Here is a 27284-nt window from a genome sequence, read left to right on the forward strand (position 1 = left end):
AGAGTTAAGCGTCCGGCCATCGTACAACTCGCAACAGCGGCCGCAGCCAGCACTGAGGCACGCCGCGGGGAGCATCCCGGTGTCAGCCGTCCCTGTGTGTGGTCCCAGGCGGGCTGGGATGGAAGGAGCCATTGGGAGAGCGGGTGCAGGAGCAGCCCGGGAAGGGGAAGCCTGGCTCGGAGCACCAGCTGCGTGTGAGACAGACAAGCCGGAGGGTGGCCCAGGCCGTGACGCAGGCAAGCGAGAGGCAAGCCCCGTGCCTGGCGGAGCCGGGAGGGCAAGGAGGCTAATGCCTCGGTGCTCCGGGGAGCAGCAGGCTCCAGCGCTGGTGCCTGGGGAAGACAGCTGATTGCCCAGAACAACAAACTCAGCAGCAGCCATGACTACATTCAGTGAGGGAACATTCCCTCGCATTCAATAGTGTTTAATCTTCATCTAGGCTCAACACAAATCAGTAGTGCAGCAATATAAATACAACCGAGGAAGTTAAAGCCTTTTGGCTTTCATAGCTCAAAAAAAAGCCAATGAAACAAGTTTCCAGTTTTTAAATTAAACACAAAGAAAGGCAATAAACTGCCCACCCATCCACAGAGGAGCAGTGGCATCCTTCATGCCAGCAAGAGGCTGATTTCTGCCCGAGGACAGGGGTGCGACTCATGAAAGCAGCAGAGTGAGATAAAGGAGCGGGTACGGGGAAGGACGGCCACAGACCTGCCTCCCCGCGCCCAGGCAGCGGGGACACACGGCCACTCGCTGCTGGTGCTCACCATGCGATGCCCCCGAGCACTGAGAGCTCCCTTTTCCACCGATTAAAGGACACCACTTGTGTCCTTCGCTCCGCGTTAGGAGTGCACAGGGCTCTTCAGCTGCACCACCACGAGGCCACTAAGCTGCCAGCCAGAGGGAGCTGCTGGGAACTGAAGGTATCAACCCCTGTTTGCCTGGCTTGTGCAAATTTTAAGGAAAAAAACCCAAACCCATAATGTATAACGTTTCATAACTGAGATATGGTTAATGTCCAGACTCGTGGACGGCTTGGTGACCAACAGAAAGTGCTGGGGCCACTGAAAAATATCTCACAGCTTTGGAACGAAGTCAGCCGTCAGACACAGGCAGCAAAGGTGGGTGTCCCCTCCTGGCTGTGGTACCCCGCAGGAGAGCTTGCTGCAGGGGGGGGTCTGCTAGCCCAGCCAATTACCACAGACAGGTCAGTTGTGACATCTGAACAGGCACCGTGTCACCAACACTTCCAGTGAGAAAAGCCTGACGGTAATTTAGAACAGCTACAAAACCCTCTCCTACCTGCAAGCTGATGAAGGGTGACCATAGCGTTTAGATTCTCCCTCCTCTACACTCCAAAAGCAGCCAAGTGCATGTGAAAGGACAAGTCTAAATTAAAATAGTGCTAAAACCATTAGGGAAGGTGGGAGTAAAAGAGAAGCAAGCTGTTCGACAGCACAAGTAGCCCGTGGAAGGCTACTGGCGCCTGAAGGGAGCTCAGAGCACAGCTCAAAGCACAGCCTTGACCTTCCTTCTCCCAGGAGCTCTCAAGGGAAGTGAGCTGGAAGTCCGTGGGCATTTCCTCCGCTGCAGTCTGAGGTGGGCTAGGAGGGTCCTGCACATTCACAGTTGCTCCAAGTGGTTCTGTCCTGCCGCTCTCCAGATGCCAGCTCTGTCCTTTCCTGACGCTTTGCCTGGGGTTCACAGTTGCTTTCTCCTCCCTTTGATTTCCCTTGAAGTTCAAATTCAAGTACAACCAGTTTTAACTGAATGAAAAGAAACCCACAAAACCAAAATTATTTTCTGTGAAAGGAGTTAGCAGCGTTGTTCCTAATCAAACTGGCCTCCAAGGGCCCTTGTAGGATAGGGACGGGAGTGGCCTTTCCCACTGAGCTCCAGCAAAAGGCCACCTGAGGGGAGCTATAGGATCTCCTCCCTCTGGTTCTTGGGTTTGAGCATCACTTGTCCATTGCGCAAGGAGCCATTCTGGCTACGGAGCAGTTTCCCTTTTTCACGGTCGGGCCATGTGAAGATGGCTTCATCGCTGTCCAGTTCAGACTCGGAGTGCATCAGGCTGGTGTTGAGGACCTGGGCTTTCTGTCTGCCACCTTTGAAGGAGAGAGATTCCCAGGTTAAAAACTACTTTTAGTACTGGCCAACAACCTCACCTTATTCCATTCCCTCTTTAAATCTCCTTTTCCTGTCATGTCAAAGGGACAGCCTAATCAGACTTTTCCATGTCTGTCACTTATTTCTTCAAACGCTGAAGCCAAAGCAATCCTCCTCCAGATACTTTGGCATGACAGAGGTCACACAGACACTTTGAGACACTGCAAAGTGCAACAAACAGGTAAAAAAGTGAATTACATTACCAGAAGGGGCTGTGAGGATACATGGGAGCTTTGCCTCCCTGACCTTGCTCGGGGCATTGCCTAGAAAGCTCTCTGAGGGCTAACGGCTGTAGTAAAGGGAATACGCAGGTGTGTGAGGGAAGATCGCTGCGTTCTTACTACCCTCTCTACTCTCATCTCTGCTCCTCTTGCCTGCAAAGGGAAGAGAGATAAATTAGCAGGCTGAATTTAGATTAATGCACAAGGACAGGAGAGAGACATTTACTGATATTGTCAGCAGAGGAAATATTTAAATTTAGCTTTTCCTTAATGGAGAAGTGCAACATTTCCTCTGTTAGCAGAATGCTCCCTGGACATATCTAGCGGGGAAAAAGACTTTAGTCAGCAGCAAGCCTCAGAAGAAGCAAGACGAGTTTGGTTACCAGAGAGCAAACGGTTGATGCACATTTGCTACAGACTGCAGAACAATGAGCCCTTCATTTAACAGTGGGGGTCTTCTGTGCGAGGTGGCAGATGGTCAGATTAAAGCAGAGTTGGGTGCTGAGGGAGGAAAAAGCACCCGGGTTTCCTTCAAAGGTATCCGTACTTGTGCAGTTGGGATAGCCGGGTTCTCAGAGGAATTGTCTGATCAGCTCTGTCACTGCAATGCCCTCCAACGCTGTCGTTAGGCACTGTTCACTTTGCTGGAATCCCATTAAATGGGATAATACGAGGATGAGCAGTTATTTTTCCACCAGCAAACAAGGATCAAGGACTATTTCCCGTGCACAGTTAAAATAACCCCTCCTTGAGACAAAACCAGGATGCACACCCTTATTTGAAACACGTATTTCAGCAGTTAAGTGCTGCCCAGCATTTGGCAGGGCCACGCTTTGCACACACTTTCCCTCGCCTCCCTCCTTTCCCGGTCGGTCAGCAGGTGACCACAGCTCGGTTCAGGTATCAGATACAATCGCAGCAAAAACGCTCCAGCCTGAAATAACTCAATGATCTTTGCAAAGCACCTGACAAGCACTCTTGAGGACAGCAATGCGGACAGGAAAATGCTGGGTAAGAACACTGAAGACAAATGACTGCCTTTCTGGAATGGGCCAATGGGCCTGTAGCCACCCGGAGCACTGAGGACTTCACGGGTCTCCCCCCTAAGAGAAGCATCTGCTTCCTGGAAAAATTAGAGGATGAGCTAAAATGTGAAACTTGCAGAGCCTGATGCTCACAAGGACAAGAGTGAATGAATTTATGAACAAGTCATTTGGGGTGGGGGAATATGGGGGCAGAGATAAACATCGCTCTCTCCAGGCCGTGTGTATTTTCAGGTTGCTCGGTGTCCCTTTGCTTACCAGCCAAAGTCCATCGGTTTAGTGAAACGCTTAGTGACACCGAACTCACGCTTTGCTGTAGAGCAAGGCGAAGGAATTGCATATTGGCAAGAAGCAAACTACCGGAACAGAGTGGAAAACTTTAGAGCAAGAGAAGTTATAGTGAAGACCCAGCGTTGGCCTTCCCGGATCAGGCCGGTCTCTGCACAGCTTACATGCGTCCACGTACTACTTCTGTCACAGGAAGTGGAGACATCAGGACCAGGCCAGTTTCAGCCCCAATTTCTAAACCAAAGAGTTAGATAACTTGACTAAATGCCCTGTCTACAGATCTGAAACAAGCTCTTACATCTTCTGAGACTCGTCTGTCAGTGTCATGTTTGTTTCACTCTGTGATTTTAAGTCCGCTGAGGAAGAGCGTTCTTAGTCAGCATTCTGGAAACACCGAGCTCTTCCCTCTCATGTTTTACCTGCTTTGGGATTTGGTTTTAACTCCAGACTTTCTTGATCCGTTGCATCCAAAATCTTGTATTTGCTTTTTCTTTTGGATTTTCCTTTTCGTCTAAAAGTGAAGAAAAGGAATTAAGAGGCAGGCCATTTCTGAAAAAGCCAGAAGAAAAAACAACTCTGACCTTCAAAGCTTATTTTGATTATGTTCATGTCACTTGCTTATTTCAGATTATGTTCATGTCACAAAGCAAAACATTAAAAACTTTGCTTTAGTTGCACATTTATAGGCTAATCCAAATCTTTCTTCTTAATTGAACCCAGAGTTCTAGGACTTCACTGTTTCACATGAAACACTGAGTGGCAAAAACTGACATCCCAGGGCAAAGCAGATGACCTGCTGGGGCGATGGGTTTGAATCTTTCACCTCCTAGTGCAGCTACTTGGCTCTGACGCACTGATACAGTGGGGGTTATGGCCTCAGTCCCACCTCTTGCAACAGCAGATCACCATCCAGGATAAGATTCCAAAGGCAACCACAATGACGAAAGATGCAATGATCACATACAGCACACTCCACTCTGAAAGCAAAACACCCCAGAGATAAAGACGTTTTGGCACCTCATACAGTTGACAGTGTGTGCTTTAGATGACTATTCCTGGGAAAGAAAAAGAAAGGCCCGACCCTTTGCAGACTTAGAGGTAGAGGCTAGCATCCATCACTGACAGCACCACTAACTCACCTACGGAAGCCAGAGGCTTGAGATCCAGTGTGTGGACTCGCTGCTCAGGGGCATTTTTCAATGTGTGTCGATTTATAAAATTTGCTTTCCTGTGGCAGGAAAGCCTCTGGAGGGGCACGACAGAAGAGAGGTGTGATTTATACACTAAGAACAGACTCAACTCTTAGTGAGTGTTCACCGAGAGCATCTGAAGAGGAGTTACCTCCCTATCAAGTATCGCCTGCCTAGAAGGTGACGTGTAGTGAGAGCAGGGCAGGGACTATCTCCTCGTGCGAGCATCATGTCAGAGATACTGAGACAAAGCAGGTACCCGTTACTCTGCCTACCCTGGGTTTCAAACACTGTTTGCTTTCCGAAAATGAACAATCCCGGGGAGGTTGCACGTACCACAGTTGCTTTCGCCATCCCCCATCTGCACCCTGATGAAGTTCTCCATCCAGAAGGGGTCACAGACACACCGCTTGGTGAAGGAGTCACAGCGCCCATGCTCAGAGCAGTTCAGCTGACACGCTAGGGACCAAAACAAGCAAGGTGAACTAAATGACTTGCACATGAAGCAAAAATGGGACAGTATCGTTCAATACGGCCAACCCCCATAGGCTCTAACTTGAATCTCGTTGCTCTGTAGTTCATTATAGCTGTAAGAAGTGCAAACGTAAGAACCTAGGTCTCATGTCAAATCAAAAAGTGCTGCTTCCCTAACAATGTGACACACATAACATGCTAAGAAGATTTTGCCTAATAAATCATGATTTTGTTATAAGTTACGGAATTTGTACATTTGTTAAGTAAATGTTTTTAAATAAGGTTTTGATTTTCAAATTCAAACTCAGCCTGCGAGACAGACAAGAAACAAATAGATCCTTTAAAGGGACCAAACAGAACTGAAGAGTGGCTTTTGGAGGCCACAAAATCATAAGATCAGGAAGTCATGAAAATAATTACTTTACATAATTCTAGTTTAAAATATCTAACTGATCAACACATGGTCCTCACAGGATGGAGCTCATAAAAGAAAAACAGCACTCATGTAAACTTGTAAAAAACTGATAGAAGGGAAACATTTCCTTCAGACTGATGTATGTGCTGGAGAGGAAATTAGTATGTTCACAGCTACCAAGATCTGCTGTTTTATTGTTTTCATTATGACACTCATTTCATTGGCTGTATTCCATTAACACTATATTTTAGTTTCATAAGTATCAATCTGCTTTTGATTTTGCCAATTCTTATCTTCCCAGCAACATTACAAGTTACTATGTACATGAAGTTCAACAGTGAACAGCCAGAATCAATTGGTAAATAACTGATAAGTATAGTCTAACCAACTTATTTTTCTGCTTCCCATTTCCTAACATATGAAGGCTACTGGAGTGAGTGTATGTGTGTGCGCACGCAGGTGTTTTTAGCCCACATGAAGGTCATTGTTCTTGCAGGCATCTGAGAAGGGAAAAGATGTTAGCTTGTACCACAGTGACTCTTACTTACTGACTGTGTTAATTTCTAATGCCCGGAAGATGAGGAAGTCTGACTGTTGTTTCCTTAGTTCGTTTTTTAGTGTCCAGGCTACTTCTCGTCCTTTGAATATCTGATGGGGAGGCTGGTTCTGTACAAAAAACACCATCTTCGTGCTGGAAGTCAAACAAAAATTATTATCTGCTGCTTCTCCAAACATCAGGCAGAGCGCCATTCTCCCCAGTCTGTCATTAGACAGGCTTATTCAGAATCCCAAAGTTATTTGAAGACCAGACTTCCGTCTCCATCCTGGAAGCAGTAACATTAGACCTGGTCACACAGTAGGAAACCCTTTGGGACATCTGATCCATCCATCTTTTCAAAGCTAGGGCTGGACTGTTCTTGAGTTTGTTCATGGTTTTGTCAAGTCTAGTTCCAAACACCACCAAATACACCTTTGCATGTTCATCCTAGGTATAAAAATCCCCAAACTTTAAGGTCTTGCCATTTTCATAATCTCCTCCCTCCCTCCCTGTGGGACCCTTAGTTCTTACTACACACGGAACTTGGGGGCTTATCTCACTGCCCAGCACAGAGCTCCAGCATCAGAGAAGACAGTGAAGGTTTACACTCTTTTGCAAAGGTTAGTTTGAATGTGCAAAGTGTTATAGCCAGAAAAAAGCACAGCTGTAGCGGATACTGTATTCTGCATCTTTTATTGCATTAACTTTATGGCAGAAGAACTTGCTCCCCGAGGCTTGCTAGCCTTGCAGAGCCCTGTGTATCCTTCAGATTCACAAATGGATGCATGGATGTTTCAGATTTATTATTACCAGTGAGCCTATGAGTCAAAAGGATATCAGTGAAGCCTTCAGAGTATGTGAAAAAAAAAACAAAAAACCAAACCCAAAACAAACCAGCAGCTGGGGGAAAAAGACCTTTTTTAAACTGTACAAGTTACTTTGATAGCTGAGGCAAAAATGGCATCTTAAAGCCATCTGTCAGAAAATAATCTCTGCTCTTTTACAACACTTCCCACTCTTCTGTCTACTTAATAAACATATAAACAGATGAAGCATTAATTACAAGAATCCCTTACTTGCCTTACTCAGTGAAGAACAATGGCAACTGGCCTGGTCATGGCAGAGACAGAAAGGTAATATTACAACAGAAAGTGCTGGCTGAGCTCTTTAGTTTTGCACGGACTATGAATTCTGATTTTACTGCTACAGCAGGCAACATGGACACGAAGGAATCGATACATTACTGAACTCAGGAAAGTCTAAAGTATAACTGCAGATTTATTGCTGACTTGCTGCATGACTTTAAGCATGTCCCTTAAATCTTTTTCAGTGCTTTATCTACCTTAGAACTACTCCATTTTTAGTAAAAATTAAGTGCAATATTGCACTTATTTCAGCAGATTACCACTCCGCCCTTGACAAGCTTGTTGCCATGCCACTCACACGCATGTTCAGGCATCCTCAAACACACCTACAGGAACGATGGACTGCTGTTAGTATGGAGACACGCAGCTGTTGCTGTGACAACGCTACAGCGCCAGTCGCTGAAGTTTTCAGCAGAACAGTGAATTTCCCAGACCAGCCATTTGTACAGAGGCGGAAAGCTAAACTCGATCGGGTACTTTCATGCCAAAGCAGCACGGGCAGGATCCAGCTGGGCTAAACCATCCCTTGTATGACTTGCTGGCTGCTGTACTTGGAGCTGAGCAACACTGTCCAGGCAGCACAGCCCTGGCCTACAGCCCTGCCTATAAGCAAACTTCCACTTGTTTAGAAGAGACCGGCTGTAGTTTATTGTAAGCTAAATAGCAATCAAACCCAAGTTCTCCCTATCTCTTCAAACAAAAATTACATTGGTTTTCAACATTTTATTTTACATGAAATGGAAGCAGTTGTGTAGGCAGTAAAGCTAATGTAATACTACGAAGCTGGCGTGCGGGGCTGCTGCTCAGGGGATGGCTACACCACCACCTCTGGTGTGGTGTCAGTGTTCCACCAAACTGCTCCTGTACAGAGCCCCACTATTTGTCCAGTTATAAGTCACAGCTGTAGAACATCCTTCAAATAGTCTTCACAATTTTCAAAACCAAACCAGATTAGTTCTTATTGTACAGATTTGGGGGCAAAGACATTAGCAGCAGCAAACAGCTTTTGAGGACAATGCACTATGCGCAGAGGGGAAAGATACCCAAGACCTGCTTGGCAACACACCTTCTCTGACCCAAGCAAGCAGGAATACCAATTTTAAGCAAAGTCTCCACATGTTCTGATTGTCCAATCTGCTTCCCAAGAGAAAATACCTCTTCGTTTACTAAACCCTCAAGCAATCCCCCTCCATGTGCACTCACGGACAAACCCTACCTTTGTTCAGTGTACGGCTGGATCTTCTGCACAGTAATGTCAGAGTCGAGGACTCCCAGCAGAACACCTATTTGTCGGATGAACATACCCTTCTGCCTCTCAGTCAGCTGGCTGACATTAACGTCCAGAATCATCTCCACAAGGTTATTTTTCCTAGGATCTAGTGAGAACGTAGATAATACAGACCTTAGAACTTCTATTTAACAGCCCGGGTACAAGTCAGGTTTCTATTACCTTTCCAGAATCTTTGAACACAAAATTATAGAATGCAGAAAGCGATACAAGTCTATGACTTTTGCAAGTAACAGCAACAGAAAGAGTGAGCCCCCAAGAACCACATGAAAATACAATCACATCCCCCCAAACTTTTGACCTTCTACAGTTCTGAGCTGGACGAGACTACATGTTTTAATCTCAGTACACTATATCCAGACAAACAGAGGGCTTGCTAGAGCACTGCAGGCAAACGTGGCACAGCACAAAGCCCAGACTCACCAGGTTTGACTTCCACTGTGGTCCTTTCCACGTCACTCTCTCCTTTGGCATCTGTTACTCTGAGGTGGAATGTGTAGGTCCCTTCTACCAGATTGGACAGGAGAAGGACAGGATGATGGTCTGAATTATTTAAGACTTCCTGAAAGGCAGAGCAAAATAAACATCAGGAAACAAAGGATCAAACTGGCATGATATAGCATCATACTTAAAAGATATAACCAAAAGGTAACAGGTGGAACAATCAGCTTTATACTCCCTCAGGAGCTGCCAACGCTACCTCCCACTGACTTCTGTCATGCTGCAGACTGCTATTTAAAAAAGAAACCTCACCCCAGCTGCAGGGCTCCCCTCATCCCGGGTCCACAAGTAGCTGACAATTCCCTTATCATCAGAGGACTTCGATCCATCCAACTCGGCTGTATTTGTGGGCAAGGTGATGACAACATTACCGGTAATCTTTGCAACTGGCGGCTTGTTTATCTCTAAGCAAACAGAGAGAAAGCAGTTGGAGAAAAATCTGGTAACACTCAATCAAAACCTACGGCATTAGATCTCCATTGTAACCCAGAAATCCCTATCTAACTCTGGGGGAAGAAAAGGGAAATCACACACTGTGGGATTCAGCTGAAGATACTGTTCCTCCACAAAGGGGTAAACCCCTGATTTAGAGAAGGCCATTTCAGTGCTCTCCACATTATTTTTCCCCCATTCCTTACTCTTATTGTGCCTCTGAACACAGGTTTTGCTGAACTGCTCAGAGATAACCTGTGTCTTGGGCAGCTCTTCTCATGGCTGGACATACCTTCTTTGACAATGACATTGACCGAACTTTGGCTCTGCAAGTTCCTCTCATCTTTAACTGTCAGAGTAAACTCGTATGTCCCAACTTGAAGGCCTGTTACAGTGGCAATGCTGCTGTTGGCATTCTCCAGCTTGACACCATCTGGGCCCCTAAGCAAAGCGCAAGAGGATGAGTTAAACTTTGCACAGACCACAGGAACCAGCCTCACACCAAACAGGAGGCTGAAGCTCAAGCAGAGCTTATGGGGATGCAAACAGACAGTTGTCTAAAAACAGAGAGTCCATGACAAAAAGTAAAATTATTTTCTCCAGTTACAGTAAGATAATCAAAAGAGTAAGTGCAGCATTCAGAATAAAAAGCATAATTTCCGGTGGTTTAGTGTTTTGGTTATTTTTAAACGAGGGGAGCACTGATACCAGCATTTAAGTAGGGTTTACAAAAAGTGGTACTTTCACCAAAATTGGCTTGTGAACTGCACAATAAGCCATTTTTTTTAAGAAAAGGTAGACAGCAAAAATAGTTCCTTTGTTTATAAGAGCTTTGCACAGACTTTGCATTAGCAAACAGAAAAAGCTACTGCAAGTTGCTCACAGGCTTTTCCCCCGAATTCCCTAAAGCACTTCAGGGAATTTATAGTCTGAAGAGAAGCACGACAACGAGAAAGCACTGCCTCATTCAGACACGCTGCAAAATGACCGAGTTAGAAGGCCCTGCTGCTATTTGATTACAAGAGTCAGTCTCTTCATACGGCCAAGACCCCATTACACTGCTGTGATTCGAACAAGGCCCGTCTCCTTTACGTGCCACAACCACCCTCAGAATGGGAATCAGACCTTGAGATGAAGGCAAAGGTATTTCTAATGCTCAAACAAAACTCCACCTCTCTCCAATTAAACATAAATCCTTGTCTCATTCTAGTCACTGGTAAAGCTTGTCAGGCCTGATGTTACCAGGATGCAACACAAGGGAACTATGTGGGTGTGTGTCTTGTTCTAAATGAAAGATGTAGATACTTGCTTAAGAACAGTCTGGAAGATGATACACACCGTGTTTTTTCCCAGAGAAAGGAGACTATCTTCTGGTCATCTGAGCTCTTGCTGCCATCTAGAGTGGTGCTGTCCACAGGAAGAGTTAATTCTTTATCTGGACCAGCATCTGCCTTTGGGGGCTTATTGTTCTCTGAAAAAGGATTGCAATATTTTTTGTACACGTGCCATAAAAGGCAGAGCTTAAAACCCCAGCATTAAGAAGTTTCTCCGTGATCCCTAGTATATTTCCTGCCCATTATCTCAACCTTGTACTCAGAGAAAGTGAGGTTAAGAGCAGTTAAGAGTTCAGGTCAGTGTTTCATTCACACATCTGCAATAAAATAAGAAAGAACCTAGGAGTTGTGATTTTTGCTCTCGTTCTCTAAGCATTACTTCACTATTCCTGCTCCTGTCCCAGGACCAAGCCCTGTGGGCAGAGACAGCTGCTTGGAAATAAAATCCTGCCATTATGGTGGGATAATGTCAATTAAACCACACTGTGTGAAATAAGAGAATAGCCTAGAAAGGCAATATTTCTAGAAAATTTCTTTTGTTGGTTTATCAGCAATATACCAGCCCAGAATGGTCCTAAATTAGAGCAGCTTTTCTGAAAGCAACACAAAGCTACCATAACATCTGGAATATGTTGACAGATTGATGCTCACCCCTAACCCCTGGAATGGAAGTGGCAAAAGCAGCTGAAGGCAGCTTACCTGGCTGGACTATCACAGTGACCTCTGCAGTGGACTGGTGCCCAGCAGAATCCGTCACTATTAGCTGGTAAGTGTAGTCACCTTCTTGCATTGCAGAGAGCTGTAAGACTGGCGTCCTCACCCCCTTTGAGAAAACATATTCGTGTATTAAGAAGAATCCTTAGACAGATGATGATAGACCAGAAGACTCTGTTTCTAAAACAATTATTATCAGCAGATTCTAGGGGCTTATTGTTAACTCCTGCTATGGGGCCAGAAGTCTGTACAAACCACTTACAGGTAAAATTATGCACAGCAACAAGGACACTGTTGTGGAATGTAACAAGACTAGTACCATATAGATGTTCAGACCTTTTCAGATTCAATAGATAGCAACTTGGGCAAAACCTCTGGGGAGCCCTGTACAAATCACACACATTGAGAACCTGATTCGTGGACTTTCTTATTCCATAAAGTTGACAGTAGTAATAATCTTTAAAAGACAAATGACGACATGGAAACAAGTTCCAGCTTTAACTGTTTAGGACTGAGGGGTGTCTAGCCAGTGTCTGGCCAGTATCAGCAAAGTTTAGACTCTGGTGCAACTCAAAAGAGTTGACTGTTTGCCACTGTGTTTGCCCAGCTAAGGAATGCATGACCTGGCACAATGCCATCCTGATTGACAGTTACCTAAAAGGTCACACAGTCTGGCTCCACAACTGCTGACAGCACTTAAGCATCCCTGTTTGATATAGCTATCACTGATGTTCTGAGAAGTCAGCAACTGAACATGGGAAGAACACACTTCCCTAGCAGCCACACAGGTTATAGTGAGATACGGGGGTGCGATCAAGTTGAGGTGAGACCTGCTGTATGGGGCATCAGAATCCAAAGCCATCAAGTTCCCATCTCTCCCAATCCTCCATTCTTGAGCACTATTTAAAACTGCATTGCTCAAAAAAGGAAACGGGATGCCAGTGAAAACCTTTGGCTAGACTGGTACACCAGCTCAGCCCCTAAGCCAATACCAGCTTCACGCGGATTTAGTTTTAAGTATATATTTAATCACCACATGCTTGCTCTGTAGGATTATAAGAAACATTTGCTAACAGTCAAAAATGATTTGATTATAGAAAAAAAGCCAGCTAGTGAGTAATCCAGGATGAGTACAGGAGACCCGCACTGACCTGCATCTCCATCACCTTCCCTTTGCTGTTCGGGCTCAGTAGCCACTCATAGCTGACAATGCTGTGATCGTCGGTGCTCTGATTCCCGTAGAGGGTGATGGAGTTCTGAGGCAGGGTGATCACTTGGTTTGGGCCCGCATTTGCCACTGGAGGATAATCCACTGCTTTGTTCACAGTCAAGTTTGCAGTGGTGGAGTTGCTGGCACCATCCGAGTCCACCACTGTTAGACTGAAGAGGGGAGAAAAAAACCAAAAAAGTGAAAGCAGTAGAGAGTCATGATTATCACTGACTGGAGTTAATTGAAATGCAAAAGAAAAGTTAGAAACTTAAAACACTTAAGGACAGGATAGTAAGGTTTTTTTCAGGAGTGAAAAAAACTATGGTTTGAAGTAACTGTGCTTTTTCTGAATAGAAACTTCCCCCAAATGCCCAATTATCAGCCTCAAAGTGATGCAAGAAATTCAACAGTCACATCCATCCCTCACTTGAAATCTACCAACTACCAAGATAAAACCATGCTAGTGAAAGATCATCAGCTTTCACATACACAGTTGTGACGGAAACGACCTCCCTGAGTATGACACTGCCTCCCAACAGGAGACGCTCATTAACATGGACATACAAGTTCATTACTAAACCACAAGTGGCCCGAACACAGTATGCCTCCTCAGGTAGGCTAGTACCACAAAACAGAACTGCTTTTTGCTAAATCTAGATCTGAACGTCGATCTGATTAGTTTATATACCAACTGCTTAAGAAGAAAACAGTGTTCAGTTATATGTACTCAGGTTTATTTTATTTTAAATAGATCTGCTGATGCAGTGCATGGACATCACACCAAAATGCAGACCAAAGGAAAAACAGAACAAATATTAAAGTAAAATCAGGTACTTTCTATTAGTCAGGTATGTGCAGAAAACCATTACGCCTCGTTCACTTATCTGGGACAAACACATCACATTTAAAAACTGGATGTAAGACTGCACTTCTTCCTAAGCCTTTACCCAAACAGTTTAGATTTGACATTTCAAGAGACATTTTGTAGCTCTAGCAGACCGTACGTTCCCTTCTGCCATCATCTTAAACCAGTGCTACAACTTAAGAATAAAAAGTAGCTGGATAGCTTATCTATCCTGAAATGAAAAGCTATGAAACCCCCTGAAATCGCAGAAATGGAGAGAGTACACCACAAAATAAGAGTTCTCTCGCTGGGTTGTTTGGGGATTTTTTTTGTGCTTTGTTTGTTTGGTTGTTTGTTTTTTTTTTTTAAACCACACTAACACTTCAGGAATCTTGTAAATTTTACTCTTAAAGGATAAGAACTGATCAACTCTTCCAGGTATAACCTACCTGAACGTGTAATTCCCGGGTACCAGGTTGGTCAGCGTCAATATGGCAGTATCGCTAGAAACCTTTTCCTCCCGCAAAGGACCCTTCAGTTCTTCCCAGTGATAGCTGACAATTTTATCATCATCAGTGCTTTCTGTTTCAATTACGGAAGAAAATACACATACAAGGAATTGGAAAATGCTGCTTCACAAACCCCAGATGTTCAGTCCCCTACTTCAGTACCGGCCCTTGTGAGCAAAGGCATTTTTGGTTCAAGCCCAGAGGTCTCTATTCTGCTCAGATACCCAAACTGTATGCTCTCCTCTACCCTGTTTCACAGGTAGACTTGAACACCCTTAATCCTGGGATTATAAGTGTGCTGGGGGAAGGCAAAAAAACCCCAAAACCAAAACACTAACAAAGTAATACTAGTTGGGGGTAAGACAACCTGAACATACTTAAAGAACTCCCTGAAGAGCTCCAGTGCGGGCCAGGATCAGTAAAGGTGGTGCGTTAGTTAACTAACATGTTTGAAGCTTAACGCAAGAGGACAGTAATTTTGACTGACAGCAATTTTTTTTTATTCTAAGCAGCAATGTCCAGAGCTTTTCCTTTTTTAGGAGATTGACTTAGACCAGTGCCCTTCAAAAGGAAACATGGAGAGGTGCTGTCGTGTGTGTATTCCTCTCTCCTGGCAAGAGAAGCCGAATCTTTTCACTAAAGTGCGTTTGATAACATCACAGCCAGTTCCTCTTAAACTTAACCCAAAGGGCCAGACCAGAAGCAAACACACAGAAGCCAGGCTTGCTAGACTACTGCATTTAAAACAGCAGGTACTCACGGCTGCCATCGATAACAGTTGAAATGGTCGGCAGTGAAATCTCCTGGAACTGTGGGGACACGATGGCAACAGGGGGCTGATTCACCCGAGGCTCTGCAACAACAACCGAGCTGTTACGATGACATCTACAGGCGGATCACGATACAAAGCCCTGGCCAAGGAATTCTGCAAAACTACTCTGCCTTTGCGCACCAGCAGTAGCATGCAGAATGCATATGGCACGTCCTCTTCCCTCTCCCCAGCCCTATCCACCTCCTCTGTCCTGCAGGCAGCGAGTCCAGGAGAGGAGACCGAAGCGTGGAATTGCTGTGCTACATGGTTCCAAAACAGCTGCTGATCAGAATGACTGCAGAGAACTGCACAATCAGCAACAGTGATTTGTGTTTTCACAAAGTTATACAGCAATTGGGGGCAACAGTGCTAAAAAAAGGGATTTTAAAAAGCAAGGTAGTGAACTGCAACACTAGTGCTCTGGAAATGGCCACACTGCATCAGTTCTCCCATACTGGGTCAAGCATTCAAGCACAGACCATTCTAACAGAGCAGCACCTAGAGCTTCTTGCCAAAGTTCGGCTGTTGCTCTGAAAAATGAATGATTTTGATGCATGCTGCCAGCTGCAGATTCACTGCTTATAAGGAAATGATCAGCAACAGCATCCAAAAGGCCAGCCACGCACTTTTGCTAATTTAGGGAGTGCAAAAGCACTTCTTTGCCCACAAAGGTTGTAGAAAAAGTCTTGCTGAAGTGTGCAAAATAAAGGTGGGTTTGGGTTTGTTTTTTTTTCATAAAAGGACTTCTCATAAAAGAACTTGTGGTTCCCTCTTTACACAGGCCATCTAAAGAGTGAGACCTGGTGAGACAGTCAGCACGAGCTACCGTATCCACACCAGCTCATCTGCAAACCATGTCTTACAGTAAGGAATGAGATTTGACTTAACCTGCCTGTGGCTGGGAATGCTATTCTTTACTGGACAGGGAAGAAAAGAACCTCCAAAGGAGCTTCAAAGCTCTGTCTTTCCTTCATTTTTTGCTCCTGCTGCTATAGGCTTTCTACCTGGTTACAACTAGTTTTTATTGAAGCAGTGGCTTCCAGGGTGAGGCATTTGCTAAGCACTTTTGTGTCGGTATTCCAGCTCTTTTATTGAGTGGTTGGCCTGTATGCAGTATAGCAGAAATAGCTATGTGTATTAGCAATACTTTCAGATCTCAGGAAATGATTTAACACACATATACTGAGTTCACAGCACAGGGAATTTTCACTACATTAAACCAGGGTCCAGTCAAATAATCAAAACACCGTGATACTGGTATCAGAGACAGATGAAGGTAAGGAAACATACAATTCCACCAACTCACTTGGATTCACTGTTACATTCACGTAACCCTCTCCACGTGCGTTTTCCCCATCAACGACGACTTTGAATTCGTACAGACCAACAGTAAGCTGGAAGTAAATACAAAAGATCATTTACCTTCAGGACGGTAGCACCTTGTCAGGAGCTATTAGAAGGTCAAGTTACCTTGCTTTGGCACAGAAGTACATTAGCAGCATAAAACAGGCAATTATGCTTCAACCTATGCACACACAGCAAAGGATGGTTTCCATGCCAAAATGGTATTACGTATCTTTTAGTTTACAATGGCTATGCAGAAACCAGAGACTAATATTTCTTTCTACCACAGGTGCCACAGGATTGTCAGTCAAGCTTTATTTTCTAGCAACAATGGGCAAACAGAAGAAAGATAAGAGAGATTAGTTCAGGTTGTCTGGCCACAGGAATCTGTACGAACAGATTGCATTTGAGATGAGAAAGGCTGTATGTAAGAGAAGAAAATCTCTTCTTGTGTGTTTTCTCAAAGGAAAGTATTTCTTCTCTTCCTTCTAGGTGACATGAGTCAGGCAGTCACCCCTTCATCACTCACTCTTGAATCAAGATGAGAGGGCGAAGGACTAGGTGTTGGACAAAAATCATGGTATCCAAAAGGCTGAAACCCTGACAGGGACAGACACGCTCCTTTCGAAGGGCTTTTCTCTGCATGGTATCGTGATTAGAGCCTGTGGATTTTTTCCGAGTGCAGCAGAATCCAAGATGCTCAAAGGACTGTCTCATAAATACAGAACTGGATATTCACACAATATTTAAAGCAATTCTTTTGTTAAGAATCCCCATGTGCAGCAACTGGCAATCCTTTCACTGTTAGAACTTGTCTAAAAGCAGCAGCCAGGAATGTGCTACGAGGTAGTCCACAGCTCTCGTTAACGGAATCAGCAAGTCCCTTTTTCAGTGGGTAGTACAAGGCTTCAGACCTAAACACACCACCAGAATGTTTCAGTAGCAGAAACATTCACAACCCTTTGTTAACATTAAATTGTGCCACTTGTATGGCTTGACACACTGCTTGTAGGCAGCTTTTAGATCCTGAAATCAATTTCTACTTTCCCTCATGCCAGATCAATCTCCTTTTTATAAGAGACTTAGAAGAGGGCTTGCAGTCAAATGTTGGCTGCCTGCCCATCATGCAATTTCCTATTCATCCTGAAATCACACACATGTCTCTCCTGGCCGCCAGGGTTCCCATCTTCTCCACTTGGCATTTCACACAACGGGATACTAAGCAGCAAAGCTTTACCTTAGATAACTTAAGGGTCTGGGAGTGCTTCCCTTCCATTTCTCCACTGTAGTCTTTTGGATGAGTAATCAGTTCCCACTCATAGGAATAAGTGGTTCCTTAAAAAAAAAAAAAAAAAAGTCCAGATGTTATTTTTTAAAAGACTGCCTTTCTGCCATGCTAAATAAAGGCAAAGGTATTAAACATTTACAAGGCACATTCTGCTGCACTATGGAGAAATGAGACAGCTTGGAATTTGGACTGCAGCTTTTTGGGAATGTACCCAGGAAAAGAGACAATCTGTGCTTCTAAACACATCTACTCTGGAGCCAAACCCCATCTTTCAGCCTCTAAAGCATTAAAGAGCTTTAGAACAACCACAGCTCCAGGATAATAAGAGAGAAAAATTGTGCTCTCAAATCCTGCAGACGCAACATAATGCCAGTTTTTGAAGAGGAATGGGGGTTGGACTAGATGATCTCCAGAGGTCCCTTCCAACCCTGACCATTCTGTGATTCTGTGAACGCATCTCATCTAGCCCTGTTCTGTACAACAGGCAAGATGCTTGCCTCTCCCCTGCCGTCTCCCACTGCCACTGTGGACAGAGCTACAGACAAGAGCTTTACAAATACCTGTGAACACTTTGCACAATGAAATGAGAAACGTATAGAAATGCGTTCCTCAGCATGTCAACCCCCCAAATCAGATTTCAATCCACCAAATGAAAGACCGCTTGCTAAGACAGCCTGTCACCCATCAGTAAATGTCATGAATAGAGGCTGAAGATCCACTGCTTCCTCACATATCACTTTGAGAACATGCCATCTCCCAAATCTAATGACTTTGTAGCACTTTCAATGTTTTTTGTGTCTTCCTATTTGCTGTGAGAGGCAGCATGAGGTAATAGCACAGGATAAAAGATTTCTACAAGAAAGCGTTCTCTGACAAAAGACATTTTCAAGATTGTCCTTATGTAATGCTGTATATAATGCCTATTTGCCATTTCACCATCATAAGCCCTTAGCGGAATTCCCAGGGAAGCCTTACGAGGTGGTGGTTCAGGAAGCACAAACGCATTCAGCTGCACTTCATTCTTTGGCAGGGTCACTTCGACGCTATCTCCAGCAGAAACCACCAGCTCCTTCATAACTGAGGGAAAAGCACAGAATTGAAAGAGGAACAGGAAAAAAAAAATTAGATACATACATAAGAACCACCTCAGCTTCAGAGTCTGTGGAATAAACACCAGCTACAAACGGCTGTATTTTGTAAACATCCCATCACTCAATATAGCTCCCGGTTCAGGTTTCGCTCTCATTGTTAATGCAAAAGCACTAATGGGGTTTTACAATTTTAAGACAAGCCCAGAATTACTCAGTCATCTCTCTCCCTGCAGATACTGTGCAGCTCCTGCTCCTTTTCTAAAGAGCTGAAACGTGACCCTGCGGCCCTGTGCAGGGGAACCTATTCACCCAGGTCCAGCAGGATGGGAAGGGGTTTTTTTACCTGACAGGTTTTCAGCATAGAACCCGGCTGCAGTCTCACGGCACAGCAAGACAAACACTGCTGTTTACCAAACTGCAATTTCAGATCTTCACAAATATATGAAGAATCCACGGTACTTCTTTTTCGAAACACTGCTTCAGACTAAGAGATTTTTTAAAAACTGCATAGCTACCACACTGAGTATGGGAACTCAAAACACAAACCTGTTCCTTTTATTTATATTTTCTTTTCAACCCCTGCTTATGAATTTTCTTGCCATTCTATTTCAAATAAGTGGACAGGTAGCTTGTTTTTAAAGACTGCAGGGTAAAGGCTTGAAAACTATGGCCAGTGACGTTTTTTCCTGCTTGTTATTAGCGTTAAGGTAACCAGAAAGTTGACCGCATTTCTTAAGAGTACCTCTCAGCCTCCTCATCCTCCTCTTCCCTTCCCATGTGCTTTATTTTTGCCTTTTTATTATCAGGCCTAGGAATTACGCATAGAAAACAAGAATTAAAGTTGCTTTACCCTAGTTTGACCCTGTCAAAGACAACGTTTCAGAGATATGCACAAAGAATTCAAGTTAAAAAAGATGGGGAAAATGTCATTGAACATTTAGCCTTTCTTCCATCTGTTTATTAGCTACTGGAATTAATCAGTTAACTAAAAGAAAACAAATTCATCAAATTCTTTTTTCATCTCTCAATTGCTCCAGATCCTGGGATATTAAAACTCCATCAGTCTTTCAGCTGCAGAGTTGCAAGGCAAAAAAGAAATCTGATCTCAGTAGGAAAAAAAAAACAACAAAACAACCAATAGACAAAAAAACAACCCCCTGCTTGGATAAAGTACCCTTCACATCATCTTTGTATTATCTAGCAAAACAAGGAGGCCCTGGCTACATTCCTTTTCCAACACAAGCCACTGAAGACGTCTAAAATATATTTTCCAGTTTTAGCAGGGACAGGCCCTTAAAAGAATACTAATTTATTAGCACAAGCATCCAATCAGCTCCCTGCCAAAGATGTCTTTGGATGCAGCGGTCCTTTTACATTTTCTATTTGTTCCCTTGTAAGAGAAAGGACCCCTAAATTTGAAAGAAATTCAGCTGTGAATACTTCAGCAAACAGGATTAACTGGATTCTGAGATACCACACGACCAGTATGCACCATTCACTCTAAGCCCGCTTCCTTACAGGGTGAGCTAACAGCCTGGGTGAGTTAACAGAGCTGTCCAAAGCGTGTTTTGGCTTTTATACATTTTCGATAGTTTGCTTTAAGGAACACCGGTGTGAAGAGAAATATCATTTTGCTGCAAAGTAAAGCATGAGCTAATGGCCAAGTACACTGTTCTCCATGGCTGAACTGTGCATTGATGGTTCAGGGACAGAAGAGAAAAGAAGTAGTTACACCCTAAGACTTTAAGACTTCCGCTCAACTTGAGAGACAGGAGTGTGTCAAGACCACCAAAAGAATGCTTTGCAGGACTATGCCTTGTGCCACATCTCAACTTTCACTTTGGGAATTAGGACATCACCATTACTTTCAAGCTGCTCTTGGAAATAGATCCAATGGTCCCGAGCAGATTTATGATGCCAAAGTCCCATTCTCAGACCTCATGAGTTAATGGGGTCCAACTGGCACGCGCGCTGAAGCGTGTATCTCGGCACCTTTTCAAAGGTACCATAATTTCTGAAATTATCTTGTATTTTTCAATGCTGCAATGGCTTGTCAACAAAACCTGAATAAATAACATTTGCTGGAGCACTGTAGGTCCTCACCTGGTGTGGTGGCAGTAGTACTTGGTGACACAGCAGTGTTGGTCTGGATTGTAGAAACACTGCCATTTGTGGGAACTCCACTTGGCACAGAAGTAGCTGTCTGCATCTTCGTTGTGCTTTTCCGTGGCATGGGGCTGACTGTGGGCAACACATCTGAGGAGTAAGGATGGACCAAAGCATCATCTGGCTGCCCAGGCTTCTCCGCCTTTCCGGTGGCTGTCAAGCCCTGTGCTGCAGGACTGGAGAATGTAGCCAACACTGAGGGTTCTGGTGCAGATGTTCCCATGTGAATCTGTAACGAAAAAAGTTGTCTTAGTTTGATTGAATGCTGAATGTCAGTTTTGGTTTAGTGTTGTTGCACGTCACCTCCTTCAGTTAGGGAGGGTGAAAAGTCCCTGGTTTGTTTTTCCCAGAAGCAGGATGTTTTACTGCTTCCCCTTCTCTCTTCTAAAATGTTTCTCCATGTTCTTCCTCCACAGCAGACAGGCTGTTTCCAGCTCAGTTGAACACTGGCTAGGACCTTAGGTTTAACTACACCGCCTTAAGTATCACTGCTGTTGATGTGGCAAACCTGAGAGAAGATCTAGGTTCAAAATTGCAGCGAGCGGAGCTAAAAGAAGGGAGAGGTGGGATAAGACAGAAGCAAAAACCAGGGACCAGGAAACAGGGTTCGCTTGGGCCATTTGTTTTGGCCATATATTCCTTTTTCTAAAGCTGTGCAGTTGGCAAGCCCAAAGCAGGAGGATTGCAATGGCATTTTTATGTAATAATCAAATCATTGCAGCAAGAGGAAATTTACTTCAGAATCATTCTTCAAAGCAAGGTGACCTGACACAAACAGTTCCCTGCGTGCATGCCACGGGAGATGCTGCTGGGGCAGGGAGCCGAGCTTGCGGCAGAAAGTTTGCTCGCATCCTTACAGGATGAGCCGCTTTATTGAAAATAATCAAAGTGGCAGTAACAATTTCCTTTCTTTCATCAGAAAATTCCTTTTACAGTACCTAGCCCCATTCCAGTTCTTAGCCTGGCAGGCAATACTCTTGACAATTCACCTTCCACCATGAAGTGCATGTGTGTAGCACATTTTGTTGAGCTAACTTTATTTTGAGAACATCTGCTAAATATTTAAAATGGAGCAATTTACCATCTTCGACTTGGGAAGTGTTTTGGAGCTGAATTGCCCACTAGTACTCCCCATTAGAGGAGCTGATCAAAAGCTCATATTGGAGGAAATATTCTAAGCTTTTATACCATGCTGCTGGCATTCAGTCCAGGAAACAGGAACTGTAAAACTGCTCTAGACCATGGTGGGCAACATCCTCATCAGTAAATGGGCTGGGCCTCAGAAAACACTAAATGCCAGTTGTAAAAACAAAGCCATCCTGCGCATACTGCAACGGCCAGCCAGGCCAGGAATAGCAAGGAAGGCACTGAAGGCTTCTCCGCAAGAAGGATTTTTTGCAGTCTCGGGCAAATCATTTCCTCCCCCTGTATCTCAGCTAACTTTCCCTCAGTCACAGAATGTAAAACATCTCAATTAATTTGTATGTTTGATTAATGTCTGAGCTTTATGGACCAAAGAACCAAACGCTATTTGTTAGCGTTATGAACATAAGCTGGTTTTCTCCATTTGCTTGCTTGTTGATGGGCTTCCTTTATCTTTAACAAAACTACGGACTCTTTGGAACAAAGATGCAGGCAAGATCTGGCATACTGCTCTGTGCTGCTCTTCACTGGTGGCCTCAGGACAGTTGGCTGTCCCAAGCAGTACCGTCTTACACCCATCCATGACTCTGGTCAACTCAAGACACTGAGTCCCTCTTGCCAAGTAAGCAAATAAAGCCAGAAACACTGGCACAACAAGAGGGGAACAGCAGGGCAGGAATTTGGATGCTTGAGACAGACTCTTTAGGAAGGGCACAGGAGCAGAAGGTCTCCATGACTTCAAACCACTACAGAGAACCACTTTTTGCTGAGCAACAATCAACCCAGACGGGTGGCAAGACCTGCTGTCACAAACAGCACACGGGACACCAGGGTCTGCACTGAGTCTCCACTTTGCTCGGCAATATTTTCAGTGAGCTGGACACTTCCTTGGCTCACTTTTTAATGCCTAAAATAAAAAAAACTTTTCATCCTGAAGACTTCTGGGAGGAAGAATAACAGTATTGACAGCCAAATGTCTGTGGAGAGCTTGAGTTAGATAAGCTTTGCCTGGGGCAACATAACAGTCAAAAATGCCCCTAATGCTTGCAAGTTGAGACATTTCTTATCTTTACTCCATAACCCCGAATTCTTTAAAGCAAAGAACAGAAGACTTCATTCTTGAGGATAAACGAGGAGGAGACTAGAAGTTTGCCAGCTGTCCTATCTTATTAGCTTAGAAAAATAGAGAGAAGTGGCACATTGGCCTGAGTGAACGCAGGAGTGCCAGATGCTTTCGATTCCGACCCTTAACTGCCTTTGGCCTGGGACAAGTGACCCGCTCTCCCTGTCTGAGAGTCCCATGTCTGCAAGATGGATCTAGAGCAGCTATGTGCATCAGAACCCACACCGAACCTAAGTTACTTGAAAGTAAAACACCTGTGTTCTGGAATTTATTTTTTTTTTTAAATTTAAATGGGCTTGACTTTGCCAAGCCCAGTCTGAATTTAAAACATAGGCTCTTTTCAGCTTAGAGTGTGCCCTTAGTTGTTTTCACTAGGTGCCATGGCTGTGAAGAGACAAGACACAAAAATGTGGGTAATGTCACAAACCATTACAGCATTAGTGCTGGCTGTTAAGAGAGATCCTTCCTCTTTCCTCGTAGTGTAAATAGCACCAGCACTAGCACGAAACAGGACAGCAAGAGCTGAACGCAGAGCTTGCTATGGCCAACAGCAGCCAACCATGGCCAGTGCTGTGAGTGCAGGAACGAGCTCTCCGGCTCTGTTGTAACAACCCCATTTTAAAGGCTGCAGCTTTTTCCACGGTTTGCCTGCAGAACTGCGGCAGTGCTGCAGCAGCCCTTCTCATCAGCAGTGCTGCGCTTAAGTGCTTGTCCTGACTGGCTGTTAAATGCATTGCTATATTTTAAAATTGACAAGTATTTCTACAGTGAGGCAGGAAAAAAAAATGGTGCCTGGAAAATGCCATTCACTCATGGAAAAACACAAATTTCCTTCCTTATATAAGAGCTGATGAGCAGCATGCGCTGCGGTTTACCCTGGTACACTCTCCTTCATCCATCTCTGGTTCCAGAGCATGGATACAGTAAAACCACAAATTAATGCTGGCTGCACATTACAGGACATTACAGATGGCTACAGAGCCATGAGAACTGCAAGAAGAAAATTTAAACGCAATGTTTTTCTAAAACAGTCACTTGACTTTTCCCTGAGTCTCTAGGAAAAGATTTGCCTTGCCACGCTTTCGACGCTCATCAACAGAAGATGAGAATATGCACATTAATTTCTTTTGCCCCTTTTAGAAAGGAGTTCAGAGCCACTTTGACCTGGATGTCCTTTCCCACTTCAGATGTTCCCAGGTAAGAACTGCTTTGCATGCAGTGATGATCCAGTATTTTCCCCACCTTCCAGCCCACCTGCCAAACCTTCTTTAGGAATACAGTATTAAATGCTCAGCATTCACCTGCTGAAGCCACGAGCTCCACGTACTGGACTAAATCTAGCTCAGGTGAAGTTTTACTGATTTCATCACGTGTGTAACTTTACTTATTCTGGCCCAAAACCAACCCAGCTTCGAAAACTCCCTGCTTTAGCATCTCCCTCCTGCAAAGGCTGGCCACGTCCCAAGTACACAGCCTTGAATGTTATATCCTTGGCCTAAATTAAACTGCTCTCAGATCAGAAATGCAAGGACAGCTGCATAGCTTCCCTTATATTTTGCCAGTGAAATTTGGATGGTTCAATAATCAAGGAATTAGCCCAGGGCTGTGTAGAACCAGCTTCAACTCAATACTCCTGTTAAGGTGGATTTTTTAATTCTTTCTCCTCCCCACAAACTCTATCCTAAACCTCAAAAACGTGACTGCCAGGAATTCCATCACAGCCAATATATTTTAGGAAGAAGTTTTTATTTTGATGAACCTGCATTTTGTCAACAGATCTGGACTTTCTCACTAGCAAAAATCAGTAACAAGAAGAAAAACCTTTCCCCAGCGTACACCCAACAGTGCACCTTAATGATAATGGAGAGTGCTTCCTAAAGATGGGAAATCCTGGATACTCAGCAATATTCAGAAGCTGAATAATCCATGTAGTTTAATATTTGCAACCAGTTTACTGGAAAGGCACTGAACAGTAATAATACAACTCAGAATGCAACACTTCAAACTGGACAAGCACGGAGATCTAACCACTATCACCCAAGAACAACAGAAGACATTTAAGACTGGCTGCGAAGAAGGCTCCCCAGACGCACGCATAACAACTGAGAGAATGGGGTCACTGCAGAAGCCTCAGATATTAGGCAGAGGAAAGAACAGGCAGGGTGGAAATGCTGCAATACTGCAAGGGAGAGAGAAAGCTGAGATCTTGAGTCAGCTCTAAATGCCGTGGGGTTCTGGAAAATCAAACATTTGTAAAGTTTCAGTGCATGATTTCACACGCCTCCCGGCCTGCCCTGGAGCTCTCGGCGGTGTCCCTTGGCTGCTCTCCACATCCTGCTCTGCAGGGTGGTGGCTCACAACAGTCACAGCCCTACCTGGAACCAAGATTTAAATACAAGGGAGAGAAACAAATTCAGTCAGGTTTCCAGAACAAGACTGTAACTACAGGAAAATGCATCAGGCTTCAACAGTGCCAAATCCTAGAAAAAGGGCAAAGGGTATTTAAAGAACAGTTTCAGAAAGTAAAATTATTTCTATTTCACCACCACAAGTGGATGGGCTTTTTTGTATGATAAGGCTTGAAAAACTATTTGCAGATTTAAAAATACAAAAATTATTTAACAATTGAAATGTGCCATTTTCTCCTTAAGACTAACATGTAGATTTACTAAATTAACATTGTACATGTTTGGAGTAGAGACTAAGCTGGTTTCATTCAACCAATGCCAATGTAAGCTTTTATGGATTTGACAAACTGAAGCAGTCTTAAAAACAGAACAAAAAATCGGCACTAAAATGCCGACTCAAGCAAGCAGGCTGACATGAAAGTACACTGGAAACTCTATGCATGAGTCTATAAAATAACATATTTAACTGCCTCAATTCAACAATCGAAGGAAAACAAATTTTTTGTGGATATAAAAAGGTACTTTTACTGGTAACAGTTTTCAACTCCCAGGCACTTCCCACTGACATCACATCTCACCTTTCCTCCTCATCTGGCAAGTACGCTGTATGATTATACAAAGGACAAGCATCCTCATGACCTCCATCTCCCCTCACCTTCCCAAACACAGGTTACCCCAGCTAGAAAGAGGGAGGGAAAAATCCTACCTCCCAGAAACAACAAATAAAAAAAAACAACCCTTGGTCTTGCTGCGTTGACAGGAGGCTGAAAACAGGCATCCAGAAACGTACCCCATCACTTCAGCAGTTTTAAGTCAAAGTCTCCGTAAAGTAAGATTGAGCAAGAGGGTGACAGCTGTCCGAGAAAGCCCCATTTCAGCCCCAGCAATCACACTTACCTGTGGCAAGCCAACGCCATCTGCGTCACTTGATCTATTCATGTTATTGCTTTTAGAGGGGAACAGGCTTTTGGTTTTCTGCTCTCTCGGATTCTGTCCATTTGTCAGCGAGTCTTCCTTTTGACTTGGATGGCCTTCAGGAACACGCCTGTCTGCCACTAAGTGCCTCAGTACTTGATCCTTCAAGCGCTCTGCTTCACTTTGGCTGCTTCTAGATTTGCTGTCTGATGTTCTGGCGGCAGCCTCACTGCTGGGGCTCGCTGCTATCTCCCTTTTCAGGAGTTCCACCCTGTTACCTGCCAAGCTCCACTTCTGGGATGACCTCCGCAGTCTTTTTTTCCCCTGGACAGGGATGCCCCAGTCCAACCACTTGTGAAACCAGGTCTTCACATCACCCTCCGTTTGAAACTTTAAGTGCTCTGTGCTTTGTGATTTCTTTAAAAACACCAAAACTGAGTCAGAAAAGCCAGTCCGGTTTGCCTGACACATACCAGGCATACTGCAGTTCACCTGGATGCACATATTTTCCAAGAACCAAAAGGCATCACAGGTGGGGCTCTGGCAGCAAGCAGTCTGACAGGACCGTACAGTATGAAATCCTTCCAGAAGCTGTAAATGGTGATCTTCCCACGATCTCAAACGGCCACCAAACAGGATCTTCCCCGGCTCACATTTAGGTCTGTTCCAGTTTGCATCTG

At 44.3% G+C, this 27284-nt stretch overlaps 1 protein-coding gene across 1 annotated transcript in view; it reads right to left on the reverse strand.

The window, feature by feature from the left end:
- Positions 1 to 388: 388 nt before the first annotated feature.
- The window catches only part of KIAA0319L (KIAA0319 like), a gene marked incomplete at its 5' end in the record, with an annotated part of 33637 nt that continues 6741 nt past the window's right edge, over positions 389 to 27284 (reverse strand). Inside the window, 19 exons of the mRNA XM_082494169.1 lie at positions 389 to 2108; positions 4141 to 4232; positions 4608 to 4698; positions 5248 to 5370; positions 6349 to 6491; positions 8700 to 8859; positions 9195 to 9333; positions 9525 to 9676; positions 9997 to 10145; positions 11043 to 11175; positions 11738 to 11861; positions 12904 to 13132; positions 14256 to 14388; positions 15076 to 15168; positions 16433 to 16520; positions 17708 to 17805; positions 18734 to 18835; positions 20953 to 21244; positions 26587 to 27281. Coding sequence (XP_082350295.1) covers positions 1921 to 2108; positions 4141 to 4232; positions 4608 to 4698; positions 5248 to 5370; positions 6349 to 6491; positions 8700 to 8859; positions 9195 to 9333; positions 9525 to 9676; positions 9997 to 10145; positions 11043 to 11175; positions 11738 to 11861; positions 12904 to 13132; positions 14256 to 14388; positions 15076 to 15168; positions 16433 to 16520; positions 17708 to 17805; positions 18734 to 18835; positions 20953 to 21244; positions 26587 to 27281 — 3224 coding nt within the window. The 3' untranslated portion in view covers positions 389 to 1920. The remainder of the gene's footprint in view (positions 2109 to 4140; positions 4233 to 4607; positions 4699 to 5247; positions 5371 to 6348; positions 6492 to 8699; positions 8860 to 9194; positions 9334 to 9524; positions 9677 to 9996; positions 10146 to 11042; positions 11176 to 11737; positions 11862 to 12903; positions 13133 to 14255; positions 14389 to 15075; positions 15169 to 16432; positions 16521 to 17707; positions 17806 to 18733; positions 18836 to 20952; positions 21245 to 26586; positions 27282 to 27284) is intronic.

The sequence above is a fragment of the Vanellus vanellus genome, assembly GCF_965231255.1.
Source record: "Vanellus vanellus genome assembly, chromosome: 22".
NCBI lineage: Eukaryota > Metazoa > Chordata > Aves > Charadriiformes > Charadriidae > Vanellus > Vanellus vanellus.